Source organism: Doryrhamphus excisus, linkage group LG20 (assembly GCF_037039965.1).
Source record: "Doryrhamphus excisus strain RoL-2023G ecotype Guam linkage group LG20, RoL_Dexc_Guam_v1.1, whole genome shotgun sequence".
NCBI lineage: Eukaryota > Metazoa > Chordata > Actinopteri > Syngnathiformes > Syngnathidae > Doryrhamphus > Doryrhamphus excisus.
This window is the reverse complement of record NC_136376.1, coordinates 13,275,614-13,303,141: the sequence shown is the minus strand read 5'-3', so window position 1 is coordinate 13,303,141 and position 27,528 is coordinate 13,275,614. Positions and strand designations below refer to the sequence as shown.

Here is a 27,528-nt window from a genome sequence, read left to right as displayed (position 1 = left end):
ACGTTTGACTACAACAGTGCCTGAGGTGGCCAGCTGCATCCTGCGTAGGTGTTTAACCAGTGGAGAGGAAAAACACGTGAGCTTTGTGTAGGATATAGTAGAGAATGTGTAGTTTGTGTGCCTGCCTCTCTGTGCTACTGGTGTGAATTATAAAAGCTTGTGCTCTTCACTGTGAGTGGCCACATGGAAGGGGGTGTGGTTTCAATTCACATTTAGCGACTATGGGGTTGCGTCGGGGGCAGCTCAGGCAAGTGGCTGGAAGCTTGATGAAACACGCACACATGCAGTCTGGCACCGGTAACACGCTGGAATGACCTTCTGATTGCTCATGCTTTTTTTGACTTCCTGGTTAGAATCCGCAGAACCATAAAGGGATTGTTTAAAGGTGGATTTATTTGGGGAACATTTCTAAGATTGAGCAGAACCTTTTAAAAAGCTGTCAAGTTTATTGAAAATGTTGCACGTTGACCTGCTCCTGTTGTGCGTCTGTCTCGGTGTGGGAACGGGACCCCACAAAAGTTCGGCCAGCATCGTGAGGAGACAGTATCAGATCCAAAATGGGCCGTGCAGCTACACCTTTCTGCTGCCTGAACAGGAGAACTGCCAAACCTCAAGCAGCGGCTACAATTATCCAGTTCAAAAGGACGGGCCCACAGACAATGACCAGTCAGTTCAGAGGCTGGAACAGCTGGAGATGGTCATGGAGAACAACACACAGTGGCTTCTCAAGGTAAAGTACGGTCTACCCTAATGTCACACACCTTGACAAACTGACCTTTGACACCATTGTAACGTTGCTACACTTCAAGAGATTGAAGCTTTGGTTTGTAGGAGGACATAATTAGCATTTTCTGAGTCAAACGATATCAACATTTACTGTTATAGACAACCTGAAAGAGTTACACAAAGTTAAAGCCAAACAATTCAAAAATACTGAGCAAAGGCAGGGACAGGGAGAATGAGAGAATTAAACTGATACTGACCTGTGCACTATTTTGTCTTAAAAGATATGCATGATTTTATTACCGTTTCTCACTGGGGGAACCCATGGAATACCTTGGATTAACAGTCGTCGGCCCCAGGGATTTTTCGGTGTGCAGAACAGTTAAGACTGTATATTTGGAACAATACTGGCCACCTCAATATGGGTCCAAAATCATCTCTCATCAACTTTGGTGAGATTGTGACATTTTACTATACATATTTCAATTTCACAGGTCAGTTAATAGTTTTATTGCAGTGGACCTCGTTATTGGTAGTTTAGTTTCATGTGACATCGTATGCAGTACTCGTATAAAATTTGGACACACCTCACTAAATAGGATGAAAATTTGTTTCTGTTACTGAGTATGTTAGTGACGGTCCAATCTACTACACAGTATTGCCGTGGGTCCAATACTGGCTAAATATACCGGATCTGGAAAGAAAAGAAATGTAAACCATGCCATCTGAATGCACAAGCGTCTTTCGTCAGTGACATAAATGCTAAATTTAATGTTGTGCAAAACAGAGACAAAACGCTGCAAGGCATCGTAGCACATTATCTAGCTACCACAGTTGGCGTGTGAGTCAATCAGCCTAGCACCGTTGTCATCTCCACTGTGTGGAGTTACTTTACATGCATAGGGGGTAGTAGCAACATCACATATTTGGTAACACAATGGCCAAAACATCAGGGTGAGGCGTATGCAGAGATTTAGATAAGTAGTGATGAGAAGAAAAGTGATAATGACAGTTATTCATGCCTCCTTCAACAGCGTGGACCAGAAGAGGCTCTTCAGAACAGCCTTCATTAATATCAATGATAGGAAGAGAAGACCAAGAGCTGAGAAGGCTGAAAAAACAATCTGCCCTTTATATTTGTTCGAAGACACCACGAAAAAGTGAAATTCACATCTTGTATTTCATAGGATTTCCAAGTTTACCTATAAATGCATCAAACTGTACTCCCACAGTACGAAGTATGTTAATGAGTGATAAGAATATTCACTATTCACGTTTTGGTCTGTTTATTTAGACCACACATACACACATAATAAAGACATTGTGATTTTGGACTGTCCACGAATGCATCTTGCAGTTGTGACAACAAGGAAGTGTTGTTCAGAGCAGGACTTAGAGACATGTTTATGAGTTGGAGATACATATATGGAGTTGGAGTTGCGCTGCTGTTTCATTGTTCAGGCCAGAATGAAGTTCTAAAAGAGCATCGGAATCTGTGTGACTGTGTCTGCTTTTGTCTGCCGTCATAACATAAGCTTGTCGTGATGCGTACGCACTATTTAGGCTAAAAAGTGATTCATGAAATAAATTAGTCACAGCCTTAAAACATCCATCCATTCTTTTACTATGTCGCATATCCTCATTAGGGTCGAGGAGCTTATCTCAGCTGAATTCCGGTGAGCGGCATGGTTGACCCTGGATTGCAATTATTTGTATGTTATAGTCAACAACTCAACACATGATTTTGCGTCTTTGAGGCCACATTTGAGTATGAAGTATCTCCTTGAACAGACTGGAATTATATTTCCTTTTTCATTTGTTGCAAAACTCAGATTTGAACATTTGTTTAAAGTTTACATTTATTAAATTTATTCTGAATCGTTGAAAAGTGCTGCTCGGTCTGGTGATCAATCAAAAATGCTCTTAAAAGCTATGTGCGTTTAATTGAAGTTTAATTAAAAAGTATTGCACAAAGTGGGTCACGTTGTGAGTAATTTAATTTCTTCCTTCAGGGTAGAATATTTGTTGCATAGTTTGAACTACATGCATACAAATGTAACTCTCAGACAAAAGGAGAAAAGGTTGGTATCGACCAGTGGTTCCCAAACTTTATACAGTCATGTACTGCTTCAGACATTTGACCTGAAGCCATGTACCCCCACGTCTGCCCACTTAAACATAAACCTTGAAATATTGAACATAAATCATTGTTTGATTCATTTTTATAGTGATTGCGGATGAAGAATGTGTATTTAGCAAGGTGACATTAGGATAAAGTTTGACATGAACACTAATAAATGCATAAGATATTATCCTGCACAGGCATCCTGCTCTTTCAATCGATTTCATTTGAATGGATTTCATTTTGAGCTACACTTCTTAGGTTTAGTAACTTCGTAGGTACTCCAAAGGTTTAACATTGATGTTTGTTCAAAGTAGAACATTTTGTAACATTGTCTTATTGTTGGATGAGCAACAAGTGGGTGCTTTTATAAATATCAGCTGTTTTGGGCTGCATGTGCATGGATGTGTTTGCCGTGTCCCTGAATGCAGCGGCAACTTCCATTCGAGGAGTTATGTGATGCATCTGAATGCACCATTTTAGAAAAAGCTGGAGCAGCACTGACAGCAGTTTGATAGTTTTGATCCTGCTTGTTGAGTATGAAGTGTCCCATTATCTAGCTGGAATCTTTCTATGGTGTCCCAACTGGAAAAGAACCACTGCCCACTTCTTAATAGTACCTAAAATACAACAATACATACAACCATCCATAAAGCCTCATTTTCGGGTGAATCTCCATCTTCAGAGTGTGTTTAATTAAGAGAGCCAGTCCAGATATTTCAGTTTGATTGCACAATTATGTTCTCATAACAGAATACAAGCAACTGTCTTTTCCAAAGCAGCTCAGTAGGAAACTCATTAGATGCTCCTCATGAAACAGCTACTAAAATGGCAAAACAAGCATTACTGATCTAGGCATTACCGATGAAACGTGTGCACCATGCAGTACAGTTCTTCAGTTCCTTACTGTTTATTATTACTTATCTTCTTTTGTGTCTGTTATTATATGGGAGCCAGGCAACGACATTTCGTTGGCAATTTCACTACTGTGTTTTTGTGCAATGACAATAAAGGGAGTCTATCTATCTATCTATCTACATTTTGGATCAGGGAAATTCCTTTTTCCATTTTTAAAATATGTAGGTGAAATATTCAAGAGTATGTCAGCAACGTAAATAGCATGATATCATGGCATCAATTCATTTAAACAACATTAATGAGACATGGCGTGGTGCATTGTGTTGACAGTACAAGTGACTTTAAACAAGAAACTGGAAAAGGTTCTTCTCCTACACAGCTGCTTACCGAACCAAACCTTCTGAGATACAGATAAAGATGTGTAGTCATTAAAAGTTTGACAACAACACTTTTCAATTCCGGGAAAACAGAGCCTGCCTCAGCCTGCCCCATGTTTTAGTACCCATATGCAAAATGGTCAAATGACTAATTAAAACATCACCACCATCCAAAAAGAATGAAGGAAAACGATACCAATGTATTTGACGCTAACGAGTTTCAATGTGAGTGTCAATGTCAGTTCAAGAAGTATTTGCAGTAGCTCGAAAACAAATCACTGACAGGAGAGTACTCCTTACTGAAGAGGGAAATATTTGATTATACAATGATGGGGAAACGTGATGTCACTTATTTGTGTGAATGAGGAAGACAGCCATTTTTAACTGGATGCCTCAGGGCCTAGTGGAGTAAACAACTGATTAGATCATTAGCTGTAAACGAGACATCCTGGCAACAATTCAAGAGGCTGCTCCATCCACTGTAGATGTATCATTAAGAACCACTTGGCCACCGGGGGATGATGACAAACTAAATGCACTCAAATTACAGCTTTTTGGGTGTATTTGTAAAATCGTTATGCAAACCTTGTGCAGGCGCCAAAACTATAAAGCTGAGGTGAATTTTCAGTTCTAATGCATGTCGTAGTGTCATGAAGGATGTAACTTCTCACTCAACACTTTCATCCTGTTTACGAGTCGTGTGACCTGATTGCCACTCAGGAACCGCATACAGGAAATAACTTCATGATTGGTCTTGGTCTAAATTTGGCAATACTGTAAAGGTACATAAGAACATATCGAGTTAAAATGACAACAGTGACCTTTTCCCATCTTGAGGCTGTGTGTCCATTGTGAAAGCCCTTAAAATGTTTAAAAAGGTTTAAAATGTTTTGTAGGGACATAGGAACGAAGAGAAGGATCTTATTGATTAATATGCAGATTCCTGATCCTTCCTGATCCTGTTCAGCTAAATTGTTAATTCTCCATTTTAATTGATCTCAAAAATAACTAATACTGATTGATATCGAAATACATTTGTGCTACAGTAGCTTCAAAATATGCCTGTAGGACTGAAGGAAAGGTGGCCTATATTTGCTGCCATGAAGCAAGGCAGGTTATCAGTTATTAGTTGCGCCTTACACAGAATGCATTAAATTTGTTTATTGATTTCAGTCAGTAATCATTTTCCCCAAATGATGATAATCTACAATTCCTCTTGTTGTGTGCTCCAGTTACAGAACTACATCCAGGACAGCATGAAGCAGGACATGGTCCAGATCCAACAGAGTGCAGTACAAAATCACACGGCTACAATGATTGAAATAGGAACAAACCTGCTCAGTCAAACTGCAGAGCAAACCAAAAAACTCACCAACGTTGAGGCACAGGTGAGACTATTCTTGATGCATGAACACGAGTGAACTGTTCATACAATCGCTTTGCATAATAGACATACATGTAAAAGCACATACAACACATACACGTGGAAGCATAATGTGCTGATGGTCGGTACAGTGTGGAAAAACAGGAATGAGTGTGTCAGTTTATTATTGTGGCTTCACGTCAATGACCTTATGTGAGGCAACTGTACAGCATTTCCTGTTATTAGCACGCTTGTATTCCCACAGAAAGAGTCTATCAGTTTGTCACAATCAGACATCCGTCTGTTCAAAGACATCAACAGGTCCATTGGTGGCACAGTGTTAGAATCCCCGTAAACAGGCTGCTTTTTGCTGAGTTTAGTTCCTCCACAACTGGGGAATTAGAGGCAAAGTCCCCAACTAGTGAATTTACCAATTGTGGATATACATTTTGGTAGTTTCCCCAAGTTAAGGTACATCGATCTGCTCCATTGGAATTTTGTTGTTCTTTCCGGTCACATTTTTCTATTTTGCAAATGCCGATTTGTTCACTTACGAGTACTAAAGCAAGCTTGGGTTGAAATAATCCCACAAAACAGGACACACAGCAATATAAGAGTGTAGCACCAAACATTGGCCAACATTTAAGTATTAAATTGGCGTTGCAAGTGACTTGTTGTGTGCTACAGGGAAAAAAAGAGAGCTTTCAACAATAAATCCGGTTGACTAGCAGTCCGTTTAATTTCAGCCCAGCAGCATTCAAAAATATCCTTTACATCATACACTCTTTAGGGAGCAAATTTCCCTTTTTTTGTTTACCACAACGGTCATTAATAACACACTTTCAGCTCATAACCCATGGGAGCAGCTGGTTCCTTTGAAGTGTGCACAACAGCACGCTGTACGAGTCTACAGTTAGGACAATCAACATTGTGAAAGATGAGAACCTCTTTAGATCGCAAATTGTAATTCAAATCCCTTGTGAAATGGTGAATCTTAACATAAAAAGGAACTCTTTAAAAGTGTTTGAGTTTTCTACAGGACTGACTATCTCCTTGTATTTCCAGGTTATAAATCACACAACACGACTTGAGCGACAACTCCTTGAGAATTCTTTGTCGACCAGTAAATTGGAGAAACAACTAATTGTCCAAATGAATGAAATAAACAAGCTGAGTGACAAAAACAGGTGGGGATGTGACAGCAATGGCAAGTAGCGCTACCGTCGAGGCTGGTAACTTATACTATTCATCTCCCCAGTTTGCTGGAAAAGAAAGTAAAAGAGTTGGAGGAGCAGAAACAGGGAGAGCAGAAGATGCTTCGAGAAGAAAAGGAGCAGCTTCAGACGTTAACACAAAGGCAGACAGCCATTATTGGGGAACTGGAGCAACAGTTGCTCAGAGTGTCATCCAACAACAGTGTATTGCATCATCAGCAACAGGAGCTCCTGGAGACCGTCAACCACCTAATTCACACATTCTCTACTGGCACAGCCCGAGGTGGGGCCATACCCAATGCAACATCCTGTCAGTTTAAATATTCATATCTTAAGAAGGGACTGTATGTATCAGGTTCCTCCGGCTGCCTAGAGGGCACCAACATGTACTACATGCAATATTTTTGATTATACAGTATATACCAGGGGTGGGCAAACTACGGCCCGGGGGCCACATCCGGCCCGCCAAGTGTTTGAATACGGCCCGCCCAATCTTTCCAAAGTATTTCATTTAAACTCAACATACAACCTGGCATCATGGCCTGAGCCAACCTTTTGATGGTTTTATCAATTTCGTTTTTTGACATGGTCTGTTGTTTACAAAGTGCTCCTGAAAAAAGGGACACAAGCACATAATAATAATAATAATTATTATTATTAGATTATTATAATTATTATTAGAACTATTATGATTATTATAATTATTATATTAATGCTAATTATTATATTAATGCTAATTATTATATTAATTATATATAATATTATTGTTATATTTGCATATTTCACATAATAATAATATAATAATTATTATTGTAATTTTATTGTAATTATTATAATATTTTATTATTTTTAAAATATTTAAATATAAATATAATATAAAATAATAAATAATAATAGATTGCATGACAATTTTACAGATACAATAATACCAGGTGGACTGTTACGTGTAAAATATATAGTCTGCCCCCCGCCCCCTGTAAATTTTGTCATATCAATGCGGCCCACGAGTCAAAAAGTTTGCCCACCCCTGGTATATACAGTACATATCTTCCTGCCAAAGTAACACACAAGCATTAGCTATGTTTGTTGTCAGCAATTTGCAATTTGTCTGAATTTAGCTAACATTTGCCATCATTGACTATGTTCTTCTAAACAACTATTGGTGACATGCTAGTTGGTCGTGTTCTTGGATTTGTTTGGGTTTGACAGCACTGGGGAGGTCCTTCAGCGACAGACTGCTTCACCCCAAGTGTGTGAAGGAGCGCTATCGCAGGTCCTGTCTTCCTGCAGCTGTCAGACTGTACAACCAGCACTGCTCCCAATAGACTACACCGCTATGTACATCTGTGCAATACCTTGTTTTATATTCAGTATAGTTATTCCAGACTCCATTCACTGTGCAATATCTGATCAAGCTCCACGTGCAATATCAAGCTCTAAGAGCAATATATTAAGTTCTAAGTTCGGTATTTTTATAATGCCTCCTAGTTAACTCGCAAGATCTCATAGTGTATAGACTGGTCATATATTCCATCTCATATTTCATATTATCTTGCAAACTGTATTTGTACATAACCCTGGGCAAAATTGTTAATACTTAGGTTGTTTATTTTTATATTGTGTATTTAGTACTGCTTAACTGATTCTGTTCTCTTGCTGCTGTGCAATGCAAATTTCCCCACTGAGGGACGAATAAAGGCATATCTTATATTATTTTATCTTATATTTAAAAAATGTTGCATGGTCTCTTTAATCACTGGGAAAAATCTATCCAACAGATATGAGCCTAACTACATTCTGTCAACATATTAGACCTAAAAATATAAAACTGTAAGCTGTAATAGAATCTACGTGCTGTAAACCTCACAGAACTGTTTCTCACTATGCAGAGATAAAAACCACCATGATGCAGGATACACCTGCCACATTCATGGACTGCGCTGCTGTCTTCAAATCAGGAAATACCAAGAGTGGGGTCTATACTCTGACTTTACCCAATACTACACTGGAGGTTAAGGTGAGCACACAAAGTTTTAAGAGATGGTACTAGTCACAAGTCGTACTTTTGCTCAGGAACAAGTATTCTTGAGGCACCTTGAGAGTGGGCCCATTGTGGCTTTGGATTAACTGTTCAAACAATCAAAGAAGGCAAACAAAACCATCTGGAGAACCCTAATGACGATGTGCATGCTTGAGCTAAAACTGTGATCTCCTCAGATACTTTTCAGCATGTAAGATTTGTCCTTCAATGAAACTAACTTGATGCCGCTGATCAGTTCTAAATGAGCATTTGCAAAGCATGGTAGTGGAATTATTCATTGCCCCACTTTTGTTCACAGGCTTTCTGTGACATGGAGATGGAAGGCGGTGGTTGGACAATACTACAAAAACGCTTTGATGGCAGTGTTGACTTTCACCGTACGTGGCAAGAGTATAAAAAGGTAAAGAGCGGCAAAGGGGGAAATTCTTTCCTTAAGAAAAAATAGAACCTAGGCTACAAGATTGAAGGCAAATTCACAAAGCCGTTTCAAGATTTGGGACTTGAGTGTTCTCAGGGTCGAGTGGCTCACACTGGTTCAGAAACACATTCCGAGGCAACGGAGAGAAACCATCCTGATTAAGCAGGGGCATTTCAGTAAATGACCTTGATCAATCAAGTTGGGGAAATTAACATTGGCTATATTGTGTTTGTTTCATGCTATTTTCATATTGATTCATATACTGTATATTGTTAACTGTTAATGTATGTACAGTATATTGATCATATGAACGGTGGTGGGAACATCCTAGAGTTAAAATCAAGTTGTTCTTCAAACCACAAACTAGTGGAGGCTCAACTACTGCATAATCAAGTTTGAGATGCATCACTGTGAATGGGTTTTATTTTATTCTGCCACTTTGAACAAACAAGCCACATTCATTTGTTACACTGGACTAAACCCTTTAACCGAACATGTGTCTTTGTGCAGGGTTTTGGAGCTCCTTCAGGTGAATTTTGGTTAGGAAATGAATTTATCTCCAAGCTTACACGTCAGCAATCCTATATCTTAAGGATCCAGTTGAGTGACTGGGAAGAGAACTCTGCGTTCTCCCAATATGACCAATTTTCTCTTGATGGCGAAGGACAAAACTATAGGTGAGCCAATAATACGACCAATTAACGACTAATGGAAAACATGACACATTTTGTATGTTGAACAGTCGCCATCACGGTCCTATTCTGGTCTCACATTTATCTGATCAATTTGATCAACGATATGAAAACTCAGATGGTTTATGTGCACATTCAAAAAAATTACACAAGTTAACTTGTAAGTTAAAGTTCTCGCAAAGGTGACGACACCCCTCTCATTTCAGCAACCATTTTAATTAAAGTGTATCTTCTCAAGAGACAATACTACAAAATGAAATTTGGATATGTGTCATTCTCCTGAAATGGGGTACCAAAAATGTGACATAGCCTGCTAAAACTAAAGTTGGTATTTTCTAAGCATTCCATATTCAAATAGTAATAATAGTATTACTTATTCGGTTTCAGTTCATGAATTTATGAAATATGCAAGAAATACCATATTTTGGTATATTTCATGTCAGTGGGGCATTGTTTACTGAAATCTAAATTGTGCCATTTATATTAAAAATGTTCTCACTTATTTACTTTTTTGAAAAATGCTTGACATTTTACAAGTAAATACATGTGTTAAGTCAAAGCTTTTGAAGAAAACAACTTTTTTTTATTTCAGTGTGATGAACAAGTGCCTTGCTGTTTTAGTTTTTCAATTTTTATTCTAATCTCTTTGCATTTTTTTTGTATTCTATGTATTTGTGACAACCTATTTCATGTCACAAAATGGCGATGCACAAAAGGGTTGAAATTGACATCAGATCGTGTTTTATATACACCAGACAGGAAGAAGGTATCCACCACTGTTTATTCAATGTGCTTGTGGTAGATTTTTTATATGGCTCGAGCTTCAAATCAATCTAGCCCGTGCGTCATGCCCCTCCAAGTGACTGAACCCTGCCTAGTACCCCTTTCAGGAGAACCACCCATATACGCTAGAGTAGTCAGTGTAAAGCTTGTACAGCAGTATTGATGTACCATCAACTGAAAATGGCTCGACAGCCAATATTTTTACATAACTGGCAGCCCAAGTGAGTTGCAAGGTAGTGTCTTGCCAACACAGTCGGACATGGGGCTACATAAGTGCTGCCAGCACTGTGCAGCTGTGGTTCATCAAAGGAAACATGAATTCCATCTACTGTGACATTATGAATCAGAGCATGAGCCCCAGGCTGGGGAAACAGTGCCACATGTCAGGTGAAGGTGATGGAGTGGGAAAGGAAGTCTCCAGACCTGAATTGAGCACCTGTTCGGCATCCTCATGCAGACGGTGGAGGAGAGCAATGCATCCAACACTCACCAGCAAGTGATGCCATCATGGAGGAGTGGAAAATAATCCCAGAAACAACCTGGTGAATTCTATGCTGTAAAAATGCTAATCACACAAAATCATGACATTTCGGAAACAATTTGGACACTTTCACTGTGAGGAGTCCTAACTTGTGTTGCCAGCTATTTACACAATAATAGCTGTGTTGACTTATTTCAGTATAAAATTGTTGCAGAAATGTGAGGGGGGTACTTACTTCATATATTTTATCACTAAAAACTAAACAGTAACATCCAAAAAGTACACACTTCTAAATTCCAGAAATCAGCATTCAGATTGCGTGTTAGAGGACTGTATGGCAATTGTGTTTTGAGGAACAACGGTTATGGACTTCCTTCTCCTTCTTCCTTAATATTTCCTTTCCCGTTCTACAGGATACAGCTTAAAGGCTACAGTGGAACAGCAGGCAAAATAAGCAGCATTGGGCAGCCAGGAAGTGAGTTCACTACAAAGGACGCAGACAATGACAAATGTGTTTGCAAATGCTCGCAGCTGACAACAGGGGGTAAGAAACTATTCTTGTGTAATGTGCAATTTCTAAATGTGGGCATTGGATGAAATAAAACAAAAATAAAAGCTGGACATATTTACATCCTCCCTCTCCTAAATGGTTTTTGGCACATCGCCCATAAACCTCGGAAGTACATTATAGTAGCTCCTGTTCCTTCTAGTCTGGACAATTAGAGCAGAGTTAATCATTGATCAACTCTAGAGGGGATTCAGCCAATATAACAGCTGACATTAAAGAGCCTGGGAACAGAGCTGTCCCCTCTCTCCTTTTGTCGCTCCATTGCCTTTTAAGTGACCCTGCTGCCAGAATTTTAGTCTTCCACTGCAATCCAAACCCTGCTCTTTTTCCCATGAGGGGTCACTCACAGGGGACTCTTAATGCATATCATTCACAACTAGACGGACTAAGAGGCACAATAAAAAGAAGAGCGAGTTGAAGTCCATCATGGAAGACCAGATGTGTGTGTAAACAAATCCTAAATGTACATGACAAGCACCCATCTGACTTCATTTTGCAGCTCTGCCAAGAATACTCATAAGCCACAAGTTTAAGATCATGATACAACAGGCATAATCTTTTGGTAAATAGACTAAATGACTATCAGGATATTGGTCAGCATATGGTGCCGTCTGCCTTGGTTAGGTGCTGCAGGGTGGCGCTAACTTTCATATGTACACCAAGCATTATGAAGCCGCTCTTTCCCTGTTTTGCCAACACACATCTAATAACAAATTGGCAAAGTCTCATCAAACAAACGTTAGTGTGAAGTTCTTTTGGACTAAAGCCAGCCTGCACTTGCAAATTTCCTTTGTGGCTTAATAAAGCCCAGGTATCAGAGACTTGAAAGGCATAAGAATTGTCATACTCTTTGTGTTGATGGTTATTTTTTACAATATATTCTCAAGTCGGGCTGCACAGTGGGCAAGTGGTTAGCACACAGGCCACACAGCTATGAGACCTGAGTTCAATTACACCCTTGGCCATCTCTGTGTGGAGTTTGCATGTTCTCCTCGTGCATGTGTGGGGTTTTTCCGGGTATTCCGGTTTCCTCCCACATTCCAAAAACATGTTAGGTTAATTGGCCACTCCAAATTGTCCATAGGTATGAATGTGGGTGGGAATGGTTGTTTGTCTATATGTGCCCTGTGTTTGACTGGCAGTCAGTCCAGGGTGTACCCCGCCCCTCGCCAGCTGGGATAGGCTCCAGCACCTCCGCAAGCCTCATGAGGATAAGCGGTAGAAAATGAATGAATATTCTCAAGTAAGAAAAAATCAAGATAATTACTGAATGGTCATTATTGGATCATAAACACACGATGACTCCAAGTCAGTCACAATGTTCAAATTGTGACAAACATTTATTTGTTCAGTCCGCTCTATTTATTTAGCCTGTTTTTAGCAGTTACTGTTCTTTTAATGCTATTACTATTATTTATTATTATTATTTGACACCTTTTTTTATTCATCCCAGAAATTCCTCTCCAATTTGTTCTGTGTTTCAGGTTGGTGGTTTGATGCTTGCGGGCCGTCCAATTTAAACGGCATGTACTACCAGAAGGGCCTAAACTCCAATCGCTTCAATGGCATCAAATGGTACTACTGGAAGGGCTCAGGATACTCACTCAAGACCACAACAATGATGATCAGACCAGCAGACTTCTAGGTCTCACTAAGTGTCACTCAAGACCACAACAATGATGATCAGACCAGCAGACTTCTAGGTCTCACTAAGTGTCACTCACACACTAAACAAGATTGGGAAGAAAACACAGACAAACTCGCACCACCAAAGGCCAAACAAAGCTTTGGAGTACAAAGCGGCGGGGGACATTCCTGAAAAGACGAATGGGGAAAGCAATTGGTGCATCTGGATATTAAAAGATCTGAACCAAAATATACCATCACATTTTTTAAAAGGAATGTATTAAAAAGGTTTCATCATTAGAAATGTGTACAATGAGTTAATAATGCAAATACAGTGGAATCTTCCGTTTTTAGAACTCAAACAGAAATGTACTCTAACCGAATACATTTTCCCTTAAAGGCAAATCCAGTTAATCCGTTCCAGACATCCCCAGAATGTCTTTTTAAATGATAGTTTCTAATTTTACTGCAGAAAACGTCCATTTTCAACATAAACTAAAAAAACAAACTAACCAGGGCGCACACTAACCGAGGTGTAAATGTTAAGTGTTTCGTTGTTAGTGACACGCTGCCGCCTCCACCCCGGCCCTGTCCCCAAAAGAGGTTATGGTACAACATGGTGGCAAAACAATTGGCTCTTCATATTTATTAAGTTTCTGCATAGGTTTGTGTGGTTAATGAGAAATGATGCTTGCATTTTCAATGAAGATAACATTTATTGTGGAGAATGTATCACTGCTGTACTGTACATGTCGGGAGTTTTTTTTTATTTATATGATATGATATATGATTTTTATTTGTTCTGTCACATCATCACATCACTTGAATGTGTGCTGCTTGATAGCTACCATTTATATTGCACATAGGCAGTGGAAATTTTTGTTTTTGTAAAGGCTGATTTAAATCAAAACTTTTTTTTTCAAATGTACAAAGATTAGTCTTATTGATATTCATGACTTAAACCTGGATTGTGTTGCCGGTGAACAAAGTCGATTGAAGAATGGGGGGAAGGGTTTGGAGCTGAATCTAATGTAATAATTACTTTTATTGGCAAAGGTTGACCTGTAATCAGAGGATATGAATGTCGAGCTATAGTGGGGCAAGTGGGGTGGGGGGGTATTGTGTGGTCCAGGAAGATAACTCAGTGGGATCTACTGTATTAGCCAGCGGATATTCTTCAGATTATGCGTATTACCACATCATATATGAACCTTTTGATGCTGGTGGAGGATTGGGCAAGGGTGCATACATTAATTATCACTTAATGGAAAAGAGCTCTAAGCAAACAGCTTTCATTTTCAGACATTTTGGGACCTTTTACAGCCTGTTCATTTGTTTTTTAATAGGCCCTGGCGTATTCTAAGAACAAAGTGAATTCATTGCTAATTTGCGTTGTCACCTATAACACAAAGCTAAGCTGTGGGTGTTTTGCTCAGACACTGTAGCTGAGCATATACTGATTGGTTTTAGCATCTGTAGTGTAGAAAATGTGTTAAAGTGGCCTCTGCATCCTCCAGTTTCTGTATGCAATGCAACTTGCCTTTATAATGCACTGCAGGAACATTAACTAAGGCTTTTAAAATCAGATTAATCCCTATTTTCCAATTAATTAATCATGATTATTCACCATTTGCAACGCTGTCCATATAATATGCCAATTTTTAGACTGTGTGATTCTCTCTCTCTCTTTGTGGACATTACACCGTGCCTCTGTCATTATAATATTATCATTATAACAGAGGTGAGGCTGGCCATGATTGGTTAATTACGCTTCTGCTTTTCCCTTCAGGGGTCGCCACAGCAAATCAATCGCTTACATCCGATCCAGTCTTCATGTGGTAATTACGCTGAAAATACTAATGTAGTTAATGAAATAAAATACTAATCACCATGAATAGGTTTTCGGCAGTCCTATAGTTAATAAGCAAATTACAAGAACTAAGAACTATAGCTTTCTGGAAACATCACAATTACACTAAAAGGAGGTGGTTCTGCAAAAAACACCAAAGAATGAGAAAGGTGGCAGAAGCGTGCTGACATTTGTCTACGTCAAAAGCCTGCACAGTCCTTCACTGTGGCAGGAGAGCGGACAGTGACTCAAGAGTTCAGGAAGAGGCAACATCCACATTTCTCACTGGATACTTCAGGAAAAACAAGCCAGCTGAAAATGAATGGCTGGCAATAAAAATTTGCAGGCGGCAAACTCACTTGCGCCGTGCATTGATGAGCAATTATTGGAATGAGTGAGCAGCCGCACAAATGGTTTGCATTGTGATCATGACTGATAACAGTAATTAGAGAAGCGACATCTTGCAATGAAAAATCTATTTGTCAGAATGTAAAGAATACAAACAGTTAATTGAAAGTGCAATATGAATACGAGTTCTGATCATCAGATTAGTCTACAGCTTACAAAACAAAGAAAATATGAATGCATATTTCTCCTTTAACACCTAACTCATTCAACCAGTTATATGATTGTTTCCATCTGTTATACTCGTCATTAATTAATTGACAATACCATTAGGATATGCACAGGGTAACTCAGATTGGGTTTAATAGCTTTTGTTTTTATGTTCTGGAATTGTGTTCTTATCTTATATTGTGCACAGAAAGAGCCTATTTATGTGGAATATTAATAAAATATTAAAATGCTCGACTGAAGTTATTTTTGATTAATGCAGAAACACAATCATCTAAGGCAAGTCAAGCTGGAACAGCGACAGAAAGATTAGGAGATATTGCCATCATTCATCACGCTTGCAGTTTTGACATGGAGGCGTTCTCATATGCATGTTGTTATGATGAAATAATGTATAACAGTCAGCGGCAAGCACTGGAAATATCAACTAGTACTGGTACTCACCTGTGCTGCAGGAAAAAGCTCTGAAAGTTCATATGGTTCCTCTGGAAGCCACTGCCTTTGCTCCAAACACCATAAAATCTAAGAATCAATAACAGTCATCAATTTCTGTCACACTACGATGGACGCATCAACAACAACCTACCCATTCAAAAGAGAGGATCCAGCAGCCACGAGCAATGCCCAACAAAACATTGAGAGTCCGCCTGTGCTGCCCAGAAACCACGTGTGTTGTGCTCTTGCAAACTCGATTGGTAATTGAAAAGCCACCCAGTGCTTTCACCACCTGAACCACCAAATGCTGCTTCCTAGATGAGGTGAACAATGGTAGTGGGAGGGTAGGACAAATGCACTAATTACTCATTGGTTGCCACAAATGCATTAAATGGATCACAGACTTTACTGTACATACACACACATACCGTACTTATACTATATATATATATATATATATATATATATATATATATATATATATTAGGGGTTGACGCAGCCAAATTGGGGCACAAAGCCAGAATGTGTGTACGACCCCAGCATGTATGTAACTCACCACTAAAATGTCAATTCATGATCTTGGTCAAAGTGACTCATATTGAATTTGATATCACAAACAAAATGCATTTCTTATATTTGTTATAAAACCCACGCACGGGAGAACATGCATACTCCACACAGAGATGCCAAACGGAGAAGACAGACATATAGACATACAAACAGTATACACACACACATACATATACTGTGTATATACACATTTACTGTATATATACAGTACATACATAGACATATACACACACATCTACACGCATATATATACATTCATACACATATACACTATATACACCAATATACTGTATACACACACAAACACGCGCACATACGGTCCTCAGGTTACGTACGAGTTCCATTCCCCCTTGATGGAAGTCGAGTATTGTGTTAATCAGATATAATACCTAACTATTGCCCTAACTACTGCCCTCCCTTGCCTCAGTTGGCATCATACTTTCCGCTGTCGTCAGATTGAGTTCCCATTATGTGTGACTGGTTCAGATGCTTACATTAAATTGTGGATGCTGTTTTTTCCACTGAAATGTGCGCAACACACAAAAATCTGCTTATGAGGTTTTGCTGACGTGTCAGCACTTCCCCTGCGCCAAGAAAAGACCAGGTCGGAGCTGGCGAGCTTTCTGCACACCTTTGGCACGCTGTTTTGTCACGAAATTGTCACTGCACCGAGCTGAAAATGTGGACACCTCCAGTCCAGTGCAGTCTAGTCTACTAAATTACCAAATTGGCTGCCCACAGTGGTGCACTGGACCAAATTACCACTGTGTGGGCTGCGCCATGCTCCGCCACGCCACAAAATTTGAGGCCAAGATGTTAAAGAGGTTTGTGATTTCCGAACATCTGTAAACCTGCCATGTGTTCTCACTGCGTTTGTGGCTGCATGCAGAGGACAGTCGAGATGAAAATATAAGTTTTATCCTGAACTGAGATTATTATGGTTTACCATTACCATGCAGTCCAATGTTGAGTAGTATGGTTTGGGTTTTTCCCATGGTGCACCGCATTGTAACTAGATCTCAAACAAGTCTCGTGTTTACTTCGTAAAATAAAGTTCTAAGAGCATACATAACCACAAAAAAGGGAGAAGGTTGGAATACCATAACCTGAGGACCATATATGCTTCCTCACAAAGATGCACGAAGATTTCAGTCCTTTTGGAATGTCATCTTAAGTGGTACTTACTCCGTTGGCATGCTTGTCATGACCAGTGTTCTAAATGACTGCAACACAGACATTACACAGAAGACAGGAATACATTAATTTAATTGGCCATGAATCATTATTTATTTTGCGAGCATTTCGACTCTGAATATGCATCAGTGCTTTTCCATCTAGATGGCTATTATAAACTGCATGTTTTTTTGTTTTGTTTATTGCTATAGCCACACGTGTGCCATTATGGCAGCATAAACAAGAGAAACGTGTAAATGTGTGAACATATTCACAAACTCAATGCAGTTAAGTTGCCAAGTAAATTCAGCACATACTGAATTAGAAATGGATGACAATACACAGGATAGATAAATCACACTTAACTAATCACTTTGTACACAAGACAGGGTCCATAATGCACAGTTGGATGAAAAACTTTCTTTCCTCAAGCCATTCAATACTGTGGGGATGGACTAGAATGGAGATGACGATCTAGCAATCCCTCAGGAGCATCACTGGCTTACAAAACAAGTCAAAACACAATTCTTCTATTTTCATTTCCTGTAGATGCTTGTCCGTTTTGCTGTGGAGTACTGCAGACAGCAAGGACAGCAAGGATCCATATCTAACAAGAAAACCTGAGCTTATCAGATAAGACAGCAGCAGAGTGAACAATCCCACCACCACCAGAACTGTGACTGTGTTGTATTTGGTCTCTCTGCAGCCTGTAATAATTAACCATAACGCCTGAGTAGTGGGTCCAAACAGTTCAACATATCCAAAAGCAGCCTGCCACTCAAACTGCGGTGATATGTACGGTGTATATGCGGCCTATGTACGTTAACCTCAACCCAGCAGCAACATCCTATGAATACTGATAAGCAAGATTTCATGACCAACTGATCACAACCACTCCTCCACTGGTACCCAATTACCGAAGCCATGTGTCGTGCTCCTGAATACCATAAGGGCTGTTAATTGTTTATTCTAAGCACTTTCCAACAACATCACAACAATGCCAAGAACAACATCAGAAGAACGAGTCACAAATACTGAGCCTACAACAAAGAGCCGCCATGAAATGCAGCAAGGCCCCGGAGTACGAAGGACTGAAATTCTTCATTGAATGACAAGGTCATAAGGACGCCTGCGTCTTGGTACAGGATGAAAAAGATATGATTTAAAAAAGAAAATCAAAGAGGGACAACAAGAGCTCTGTCTGTGCAAAAGCTAGGCGTCGAAGGTAAACCAACAGTCGTCATTACAAGATGAAATGATTGAGGTTGTGAATACTGCCACTCTTGGCCGTGTTTAGAGAGTGATAAGATCATGTTGAGGCAGAGTCAAGAGCTGGAATACAAATTTTAACGCTTGATCTCGAAGGACCTCTACAGTATAGCTTCCTTGCCATAACCAGGTTACATTTTAAACATTTAGCATAATGTCTTGTGAATACGATGCAATGTTTACCTTTTTTCAGCTGCAGCATGTTGAGGTTACAGCATTAAGCCTTTCACAAAAAAGAAGTTATATGCTATTTATCACAGAGGCTAAACAAAAGAAGACCTCGACGATCAGACAGACAGAAGCCCCTTGGTGAGATGTGACAAATCCTGACAGCAATGGAAGTGTTACGGCCTTAACAAGGAAATAGTGTACCTAAATAGGAACACACCACCCACATGCGAGTCATGTGATCCTAAACTACCTGTAGCATGGAAAACAATGCCTGACAGGATTACATCATATTTTGCAGCTGCAAGTTAAGAAGATCAAAGTTAAACAAATCATTTGAATTTGCAGTCACCAGCATGTGTTGTGTGGCAACGAGTCATTTACATATTTGATGGGAGGCAATTTGGGCAGAATTGATCCCAATATAATTCAGCAATCACGCAGCTCGTCAGAACAAGTGTGCACGATTGTCTGGAAAATTTGAGACTGAGAACATCAAATGCAAAATTTATTTAGCAGAATAGTTAGCTTTTACCTTCATTTTGTTGATTTTCTGATGACTTGGGCACGTGTGTATATTTTGTTTCGCCCCGCCACCATTGGGAAGAAGCTCTGTTAAAACAGCTGCAGCTTCATCTTCACTTCCTCTGCCTACATTTGGAAGAAAGCACAAGTGAAAACAGTCAAGCAAACACAAAACAGACATTGTGTCCACTGCCCACGGATAGGCTGGCCTCAAACTGTAACGTTGCACCCATTAAAAGAACCTGAAGTGGTAGTCACATACATGCTAGATTAACTTTAACAATTCAAATACGAGTAAAGATAATGGTGTATGAGCATTATATTACTGTTACACGCACAAGAGCATTTAATATGCAACTAATACCACATAGAAATGTGTGATCTGTTGTGTTTAAGCAAAATAGTTTTATTGCTACTTACTCACACAGTAACTGATTCTGATATTTTTACATTGATAGTTTTATAAAGGGTGAAAGTGTTCTGTTATTTATATATCGATACATGAATTGGAGCACCTTATGCTTTATGGAGCAGTCTCATTTTTTGAATAAATCTTTAATACAAAATGCCACAAAAACATCTCAGGTATATCTGATTGCATTGAAAAAATACACTATATATATACACACTGCCTGGTCCCCCCAAAAGGTTTGCACTACTATTCAGCTTTGATCACGACACACCTTCGCTATGGTGTTGGTTCCGCAAGCTTTTGAACGGTCGTGTTTATTTCTGCCCATAGTTGGATTAATTTTTCAGATTTTGTATTGATGAAAACATCTGTTCATAAAAACAAAATACCTGCAGTATTTGCTTAGTTAAATTCAGGTGGGGATCTTTTTTTTAGGCCGGGCAGTGTACAGTGATCCTTGTACATTTGCGATTCAGATTTTTTTTTTTCACAAAAAGTAGCCTGTTTTCTCCACAGAAAATACATTCATCCTAAGTCAGTAATAATTTATAAATACTTAATACAGGTAAAATGTACAGCATGTATACACCACATTTTTACCTTGTCTGTTTCACTGATATTTTTTTTCCATCAAGCGTTTTCACACTTTTCAGCAAATGTTTATGAGACACAAAAATGAAACTTACATGACTGACTCCATCAGTTCATTGATCATCTTGCGATGTCATTCATTAGTGGTGAGTAACTATACATTTTGTACTTGCGTTGAAATAAGTGTGTGGGGCATATTGCAAAGACAATGGGAGGGTTCTGTTCTCCTAATTACAATTAATCAGTCTTACTGCAAATGATAATGTGAAATTGGGAGAACGTCCACATCAAGCTATCAGGAGTGGGAATCACAATTACTCAGATTTTTGCCATTCACTGGTGGTACTTGTGCAAAATGCAAAGATTTACTGTTTTTGATAATTGTTTTGTTATGTCAGTATCTCTTGTGTAAAGATACGTATAATATTCAGTCATTAAAGTTAACATATGTAACCCAGACATTATAAGCCTCTACATGTTCCAACAAAAATTCACAATTATATTTTTGAAACCCGGAAAAATGTGTTATTGTTCATCTATGTATATAGTCAAGTCTGAAGTCTGGCTCCCTTTCTACTCACTTTGAAAAGTGCAAGATAATTGACAAGAGTGATTCTGCAGCTCCAAGGATGTCTTCGCCTCCATTAGCTTGGGCGACTCAACAGAGGCAAACACCCTTTTTGCTGCACCTCCACTGGTTCTAACAAATGGTAAAGTGCTCTGCCGTCTTTGTTTAGTAGCCGGTGTGGCATTTGGAGGATCCAATGCGGGCAGAGACTCCTTAACATCCTTTTGTGGAGGACTTCTACGCTTTGTGTTTGCAACAGCCTGCCGACTGCACCTGCCCCCACTTTCGTCCACTTTCCTCTTCTTGGAATTGTTAGTTGCTGTAGCAGCACTTTCACTTCTTCTTTGTTTTCTTTTCTTCGGGAACGAATCCACCTCAAAGGAAATGTGGAGCTCTCTCTTGTCGGGCAGAATGGTCAAGAGAGGCTTCTTGGGTATCTTGTGGTGATTGGCTGAGGAGAAGTAGTCCTCAAACACATCATCCTTTACAACAGTGGAACTGGAAGCAACCTTTTGAGATTCATCGGACAAACTAAAAGAACGCGCAAGTGCAGAAAGAGCGGCTTTGTCTTGCGGTCGCCTTTTCTGTAAAGAAGAATGGTCATTAAATAAAGTGTCATGTCCTAAAATGGTTGGTGCCACAGGGAACCCTGACGAGCTCACATCATCAGGACAGTTAGCAGTCTTCGTCTCCATCACTTGAATATTGTGCCTTCCTTTTTCTGGCTCGTCATCCGACTGATCCAGTGGTTTAGCAACAGGACTTTGGGATTTTGTGTGCCACTTTCTCCTTTCTTTGCCAGCTTCCTCGCAATCAGCAGATGTCACCTCCTCCACAGTGCCTGGTATTACACCCACCGACTTGGCTTTCCCTCTTGGATGTTTTTTAACTGAAGAACTCATTCGGTTTGTTTGGGGAGTCCCTTCTTCCTCATTCTCCTCAAAGTCCAGACATTTTAAAGGGCTTATGAATGTGGGATTTGAAACGGCACTGCATGGTGACAGCCAAGGCTTTTCAATGTCTTTGTCATGTTGTTTATCTTTACTCGCATCACTTTCTTTACGGACTTTTTCCTTATCAGGAGAAGGGCCGAGCTCAGCAACAGGGGCGGTGGAATCATCGTCTGAATTATCATCTATAAGACAGCAAAAATCATCATCACCGCTTAAAATACTGCCATACATTGTAACGTTAAAACATATCATTTATAAGTCAAATATGCTTTTATGCATCTTTGCAACACCTCCCACTCCCCACAACAGATTGTGTGCCACCCACCCACTGTGGCGTTGTGAAAAGGCAAATTAAACAACATGATGAATCTAGCCAAGGGGATGTATTTCTTAGAAGCTGTCAGAGAGGAAAAAAGGCAAGTAAATAGTGCAGAAGCACACCAACATGATGGCAGCCTCTCCCAGTTTTATTTACAATGTTTTTACTCAGGTTGAAATCAAAACGCTTCTACAGTATTATTACACAATATTATTTAAAATTAAATTCTTAAATTGTATGTTTTATAACAGTGATGGCTGGAAACAGCTCTCTGAAGAACATGAAGAACTTGCCTTTGTTCTGTTAAAGCTACACAAGATTGGTAGGGGGAGGGAAAGGTTACACACATAAGCAAGCTGGAAAGGTAATGAAAAAAAGAGCAAGAGGAAACAAAACCCAAGATATGTTGTGTTTCTGAATGCCAATCTACACGAATTACATGAACCGTTTTCTTTTAGGTTCTCACTTTTACATTTGTTGTGTCATGTTTTGTTGGAAATGTACAACTAATACACCAATCAGATTTGTCTAATTGTGGTGGGTCTTTGTTGTTGGGAGTCGAGCCGAGCAAAGCAAACATTTTTGTATTGAATGTTCTTATTATTTCTAAAACGGAAATAAGAGACTTTCTTCTGAAGGTAATTGCAAATTAACCACTGCTAAGTAATGTAGGGGCTTTGGAAGAGCAATTACTTCGACTACTTTCTATTTCAAAGCAAGCAATGCCAATGCTTACACAAAAATCTGAAGACAGTTGGCGAGTTCCCAAGCGAGGGTTTCGGCCCAGAAGATGAAGAGGATTCAATTATTTGTGAGGCTGAAAACAAGAATCTGATGGTCAATGTTTGGCGTTGCAGAAGAGATTAAATGTTTTAATCACTTTTTACTTACCTGTGGGAGAAATATTTTCATGTTTCTCTTTCATATGTTTCAATCGCTCCGCCATGTAATCTGCCCTTTTAAACGAAGGACTGTACACAATTCCATTGTCTTCATCAATAATGATAGGCGACACATCTGTGACTGTGAAGGAAAAAATGCCAAATCACATTTTTTACTAGTGAGCTGAAGGGACTATAGGGACTTTTTTGAAACAAAAAAAAAACACAGGCCTGTTTTCCAGTAGGCAAGAAAAAAGATTTCCTCCAAAAAATTAATGGGTTACAATTTAAGGAAAGTATTTAACTGTGATGCAAACTGAGAATTTGTGTTCTTCTATGCTGCGATACCCAAATTAACCCTTCGTTTCACACCATTCGCACTAGGTTTTTGTTAACTTAGTCCTCAGTATGACCTCCATTTCTTTGGATGTACAGTTGTCTTTGGATTCCGCGTGTCCTAATCATTGCCCTGTCCCCCCCGATGATGCGCACTTCAGCTCTGATTCACTGTTCATCGTCGTCGAGGTCATGTCACTTTTGATTTTGAGATTCAGCAAGTACCAATCGACCATTTCCTTGAAGATGAAAACACAGCATTTCTCTTGAGAATACAAACGACATGCTAATTCGGAGACAATCACCATTGATGTTGTTGCAGAAAAATACAGTCCAAGAATTAAACTATTTCAGACAGGAACAAATTGTGTCGGAATAATCTGGGTATCGCAACGTAGAAGAACAAACATCGTCATTTTGCATCACAATTTATGACTTTTGCTTGAATTTTAACTCCTTAGTTTTTTGGAGGAAAATTGTTTTGGACCACCGGAAAACGGACCTGTGTTCAGTCATGCATGCAATTATGCAATACGTTTTTGTATGGACCAAAGGATGATCTAATACCACCATTTGCAAATGAAGAAATTGCCTTTAAATATTCAATTGTAGCTTTAGAGTCTGTGTTTTTTGATACACCCGGTAGATCAGTCAAAAGGCAGTCTGGATGCTTACCCAATTGTTGCTTGGGAGCCATGGCCTTCATCATCTTATCTAACTTCCTTCTCATGCGTCTGTCATTTTCTGGGGTCCTCTCTGGAGATTCTCTGGGCTGCATGCAACGATGCTGCACCGTTCGAGCACAAGCAAGACAGAAACAGGATTTTTTTTTTTAAATAGACCTTTTAAGAGTATCTACATGTTGTAGAAATGTTATGTGACAAAAGCAAAATATAGGGCTTTTTGCTACTGTGAGATCTGCATTATGGACTAATAATAATGGCTGCTTCTGTTCCATCAGTCATCTTTCTGTTAGAAGCCATTTCCAGTAAAAACATCAACTAAATATGTTTTGGAAGATATTGACAGACAAAAAAAAGATATGAGGGAGGCATCAATTGCACAGACAAATGTTCCACAGGAAATGGCTTTATAATGACAGAAACACAGTACTCACTCTCCTGTTCTTTAACACAGGATTACTTTCATCATTTGAGGCTGGATACAACTCTTCATCCACATGCACTCCGTCTTCATAACACCTGCACATCATTTCAGCAAAACAACCAGCATTACTCTCTACATACCAATACAAATAAACACAAAAAGTACACTTTTTCAGTGCCTACCTGCCTATCCAAAGTACAGAGACAAGCTTCACTTGGCTCTTCTTGGCTTTTATCCATGCAGCAGGATGACCGTTCTTAAAGACGACATGGGTGACTCGTTTATTGAATGTTTTTGACACCTGTAAAGAATTGAAGGTTACGCTACACCTGCAAAGTCACTGCATGAAGAGTTGGCGCATTTTACAACACAGCTGTGTGGATCCCTGAGTGACAGGCAACCTCGACTAGGCTTGGAAAGGGCATTTGGTTGTGTCCCTCACAGTGTCCTGTGGGAGGTATGCTATGGGGTGGATAGCATACTACGATGAGCCATTTAGTCCTTGTACAACCCAAGCAGGAGTCTGGCTGTCTTTTGCAAGCTTGTTTTAACCTCAAATGAATTGCAAAACCATTAACATTTGGCTCAGTAATGATTTCACTGGACTGTATCTGTGGTTTGCTGTAGTATGCAGTGCAAGAGCATCTCACAGTCTTCATATTTCTTTTATTTAAAGGTTATGATGGCGCATGTCATTAGTTGTTTCTATGTATTTGGTAGAGATGCTTCAATTTATGTAAAAAACGCAGCCTTTCTCAGCAGTGGAACACACCGGGTGTGCCGAGTGTTCTTACGTCCCTGGAAGCCCTGCTAGAGCTTGAGCGTAGTATATGGCACTACTGGCCTATAGCACTCATAAATAAATTGTAAAATGTGATCAGTATCAGCAGATTTCAGTCCTGGATTATCAGTTTTGGAATCAGCAGCATAAAACCCTGATCAGAGCAGCTCTGGTATTTGGTGACTAAGGAGCAGTTCATCGTTTACCCCTCCGCCCACCGAAGGTCAACTGGATTAGGACCCAGCTCCCCTGTGCTTTTCAAAAAATGAATAAATAGTTCCGTTCTCACCTGAGCGCCCATTTCCAGTAGCTGCTGAATGAAAGGTTTCGAATAGTTGGCTCTCTTGTCAGATGACCACACATCCACATATGCAATGACATCTGGAATGGCATTCATCCACAGCACACAAACACAAGTTATGAATCCATGCTGCATCATGCGTTGTACAGGTATATGAGGTGAACTGTAGTGCTGATGATGGACATTACCTTTAAGAACTGTAACACGGTCGATTGTTGTCATTACTGGCCACCCGAGTTCCAAGATTCCCCTTCACAAAATCAATTCACAGGAAAGATATGTACTTACACTGACTTTAGTCATATGCATTTCTAAAGTTAGAAAGTTCTAAATATTTCAATGATTTATTTTTGCTCCGTCTTTCCAGCAAGCTTGACAATAGCAGTCGACGACGACAAAAACTTGAATCAATATTCAAATAACTATCCACTGCAGTTACTCTAATAGACGCAACAAGACAATACAAACTCGACACGCAATTGAACATTAAATATATATTCGGTTTTAACGCGGAGTTCTGACGTCCTAATCGTTACATACGTGTATCGTTACCGAACACGGCCTTTTATCAATTATGGCTACCTTTCAACTTTAGCACAGAGAGGCTAACGCTTATCTTACTAGTGACTCGTGGTGCCGATCGGCGAGTTTAAAGTCTGTCATCAACGAACTCCGCAAAGCGAATGTTTGTATCCGCTAATAAGTGTGTCGTGTACTTACACTATCTTTTAATCTGGCCACGCTTGAACAAAAAAAGTAGTAAGGTCACTAAAAATCGCGCCTGGAGTTCGTGAAGCGGTGCATTACGGGACAACGTTAATGATTGGCTAAGAGCTAATTACGTCACTTCCTGAAGTGTAAGGCACTATTGAATTAAAATGATCATTGTTTCTTATATTATTGTATTGTAAATCAATTACATTCGGCCTAATAATTAATACATTTAAATACCCTCACTCATGAGACAAAAATGTCAGCTTCCCTAAAACTGTTGTAAAAATACTATCTCACATAATCTGATGTTTTCTTATTTAAAAGATGGAGTCAGTCTACTTCAGCTTGAAATATACATCTAAAATGTTTTTTTACATTTACATCCAACGTCAATAACAACACTCGGTGTCAGGGGAAAAGGAGTGCACACCATTATATTCACTCACAGTACACAATGTAATTGTAATCGACACAATACGTATGTATTATGTATAACTCAAGATAATAATACTCTGTTGTAAGAGATGTATGGATTTTCACATGCTTTTTATCATGGTGCAGTCAGGGTTTCACCATGTTTCTGTGTAGCCAAAACACTCGTTTTAATTTTTATATGCACTAAATAATGAGGTATTTGTGAATACTAACTTTCTGCTATTAACCGTCCATGCATGTAAATGGCAGACCAATCAATTCTAAATCCATAGGATGTTTATTCATTTATATTAAACCCTTCT

At 39.3% G+C, this 27,528-nt stretch overlaps 2 protein-coding genes across 5 annotated transcripts in view; one reads left to right on the top strand and one right to left on the bottom strand.

Annotated features, from left to right (window-relative positions):
- The window catches only part of mcph1 (microcephalin 1), a 37,359-nt gene extending 10,460 nt beyond the window's left edge, over positions 1-26,899 (bottom strand). Inside the window, exons 1-13 of one of the 3 annotated variants that reach the window (XM_058058951.2) lie at positions 26,798-26,899; positions 26,266-26,327; positions 26,066-26,157; positions 25,178-25,296; positions 25,006-25,090; positions 24,564-24,675; positions 23,563-23,694; positions 23,408-23,488; positions 21,413-22,534; positions 19,839-19,954; positions 17,879-17,916; positions 16,275-16,437; positions 16,133-16,210 (exon numbers count right to left, since the gene is read on the bottom strand). In XM_058058951.2, the coding sequence (XP_057914934.2) occupies positions 16,133-16,210; positions 16,275-16,437; positions 17,879-17,916; positions 19,839-19,954; positions 21,413-22,534; positions 23,408-23,488; positions 23,563-23,694; positions 24,564-24,675; positions 25,006-25,090; positions 25,178-25,296; positions 26,066-26,157; positions 26,266-26,299 (2,172 nt within the window). In that variant the 5' untranslated portion in view covers positions 26,300-26,327; positions 26,798-26,899. Of the gene's footprint in view, positions 1-16,132; positions 16,211-16,274; positions 16,438-17,878; positions 17,917-19,838; positions 19,955-21,412; positions 22,535-23,407; positions 23,489-23,562; positions 23,695-24,563; positions 24,676-25,005; positions 25,091-25,177; positions 25,297-26,065; positions 26,158-26,265; positions 26,328-26,698 lie in introns of all 3 variants that reach the window. The other 2 variants (XM_058058953.2, XM_058058952.2) reach the window with 2 other exon arrangements.
- Positions 151-14,028, top strand: angpt2a (angiopoietin 2a). 2 transcript variants are annotated; one of them, XM_078787232.1, is made up of 10 exons: positions 152-730; positions 5,313-5,468; positions 6,509-6,630; positions 6,702-6,940; positions 8,547-8,674; positions 8,997-9,098; positions 9,627-9,793; positions 11,486-11,616; positions 13,125-13,285; positions 13,344-14,028. In XM_078787232.1, the coding sequence occupies exons 1-9, from the start codon at positions 455-457 to the stop codon at positions 13,283-13,285; spliced, it is 1,482 nt and encodes a 493-aa protein (XP_078643358.1). In that variant the 5' UTR covers positions 152-454; the 3' UTR covers positions 13,344-14,028. The 2 variants fall into 2 exon arrangements, with proteins under 2 accessions (XP_057914937.2, XP_078643358.1); XM_058058954.2 differs by having other exon boundaries at positions 151-730; positions 13,125-14,028.
- Positions 26,900-27,528: the final 629 nt, after the last annotated feature.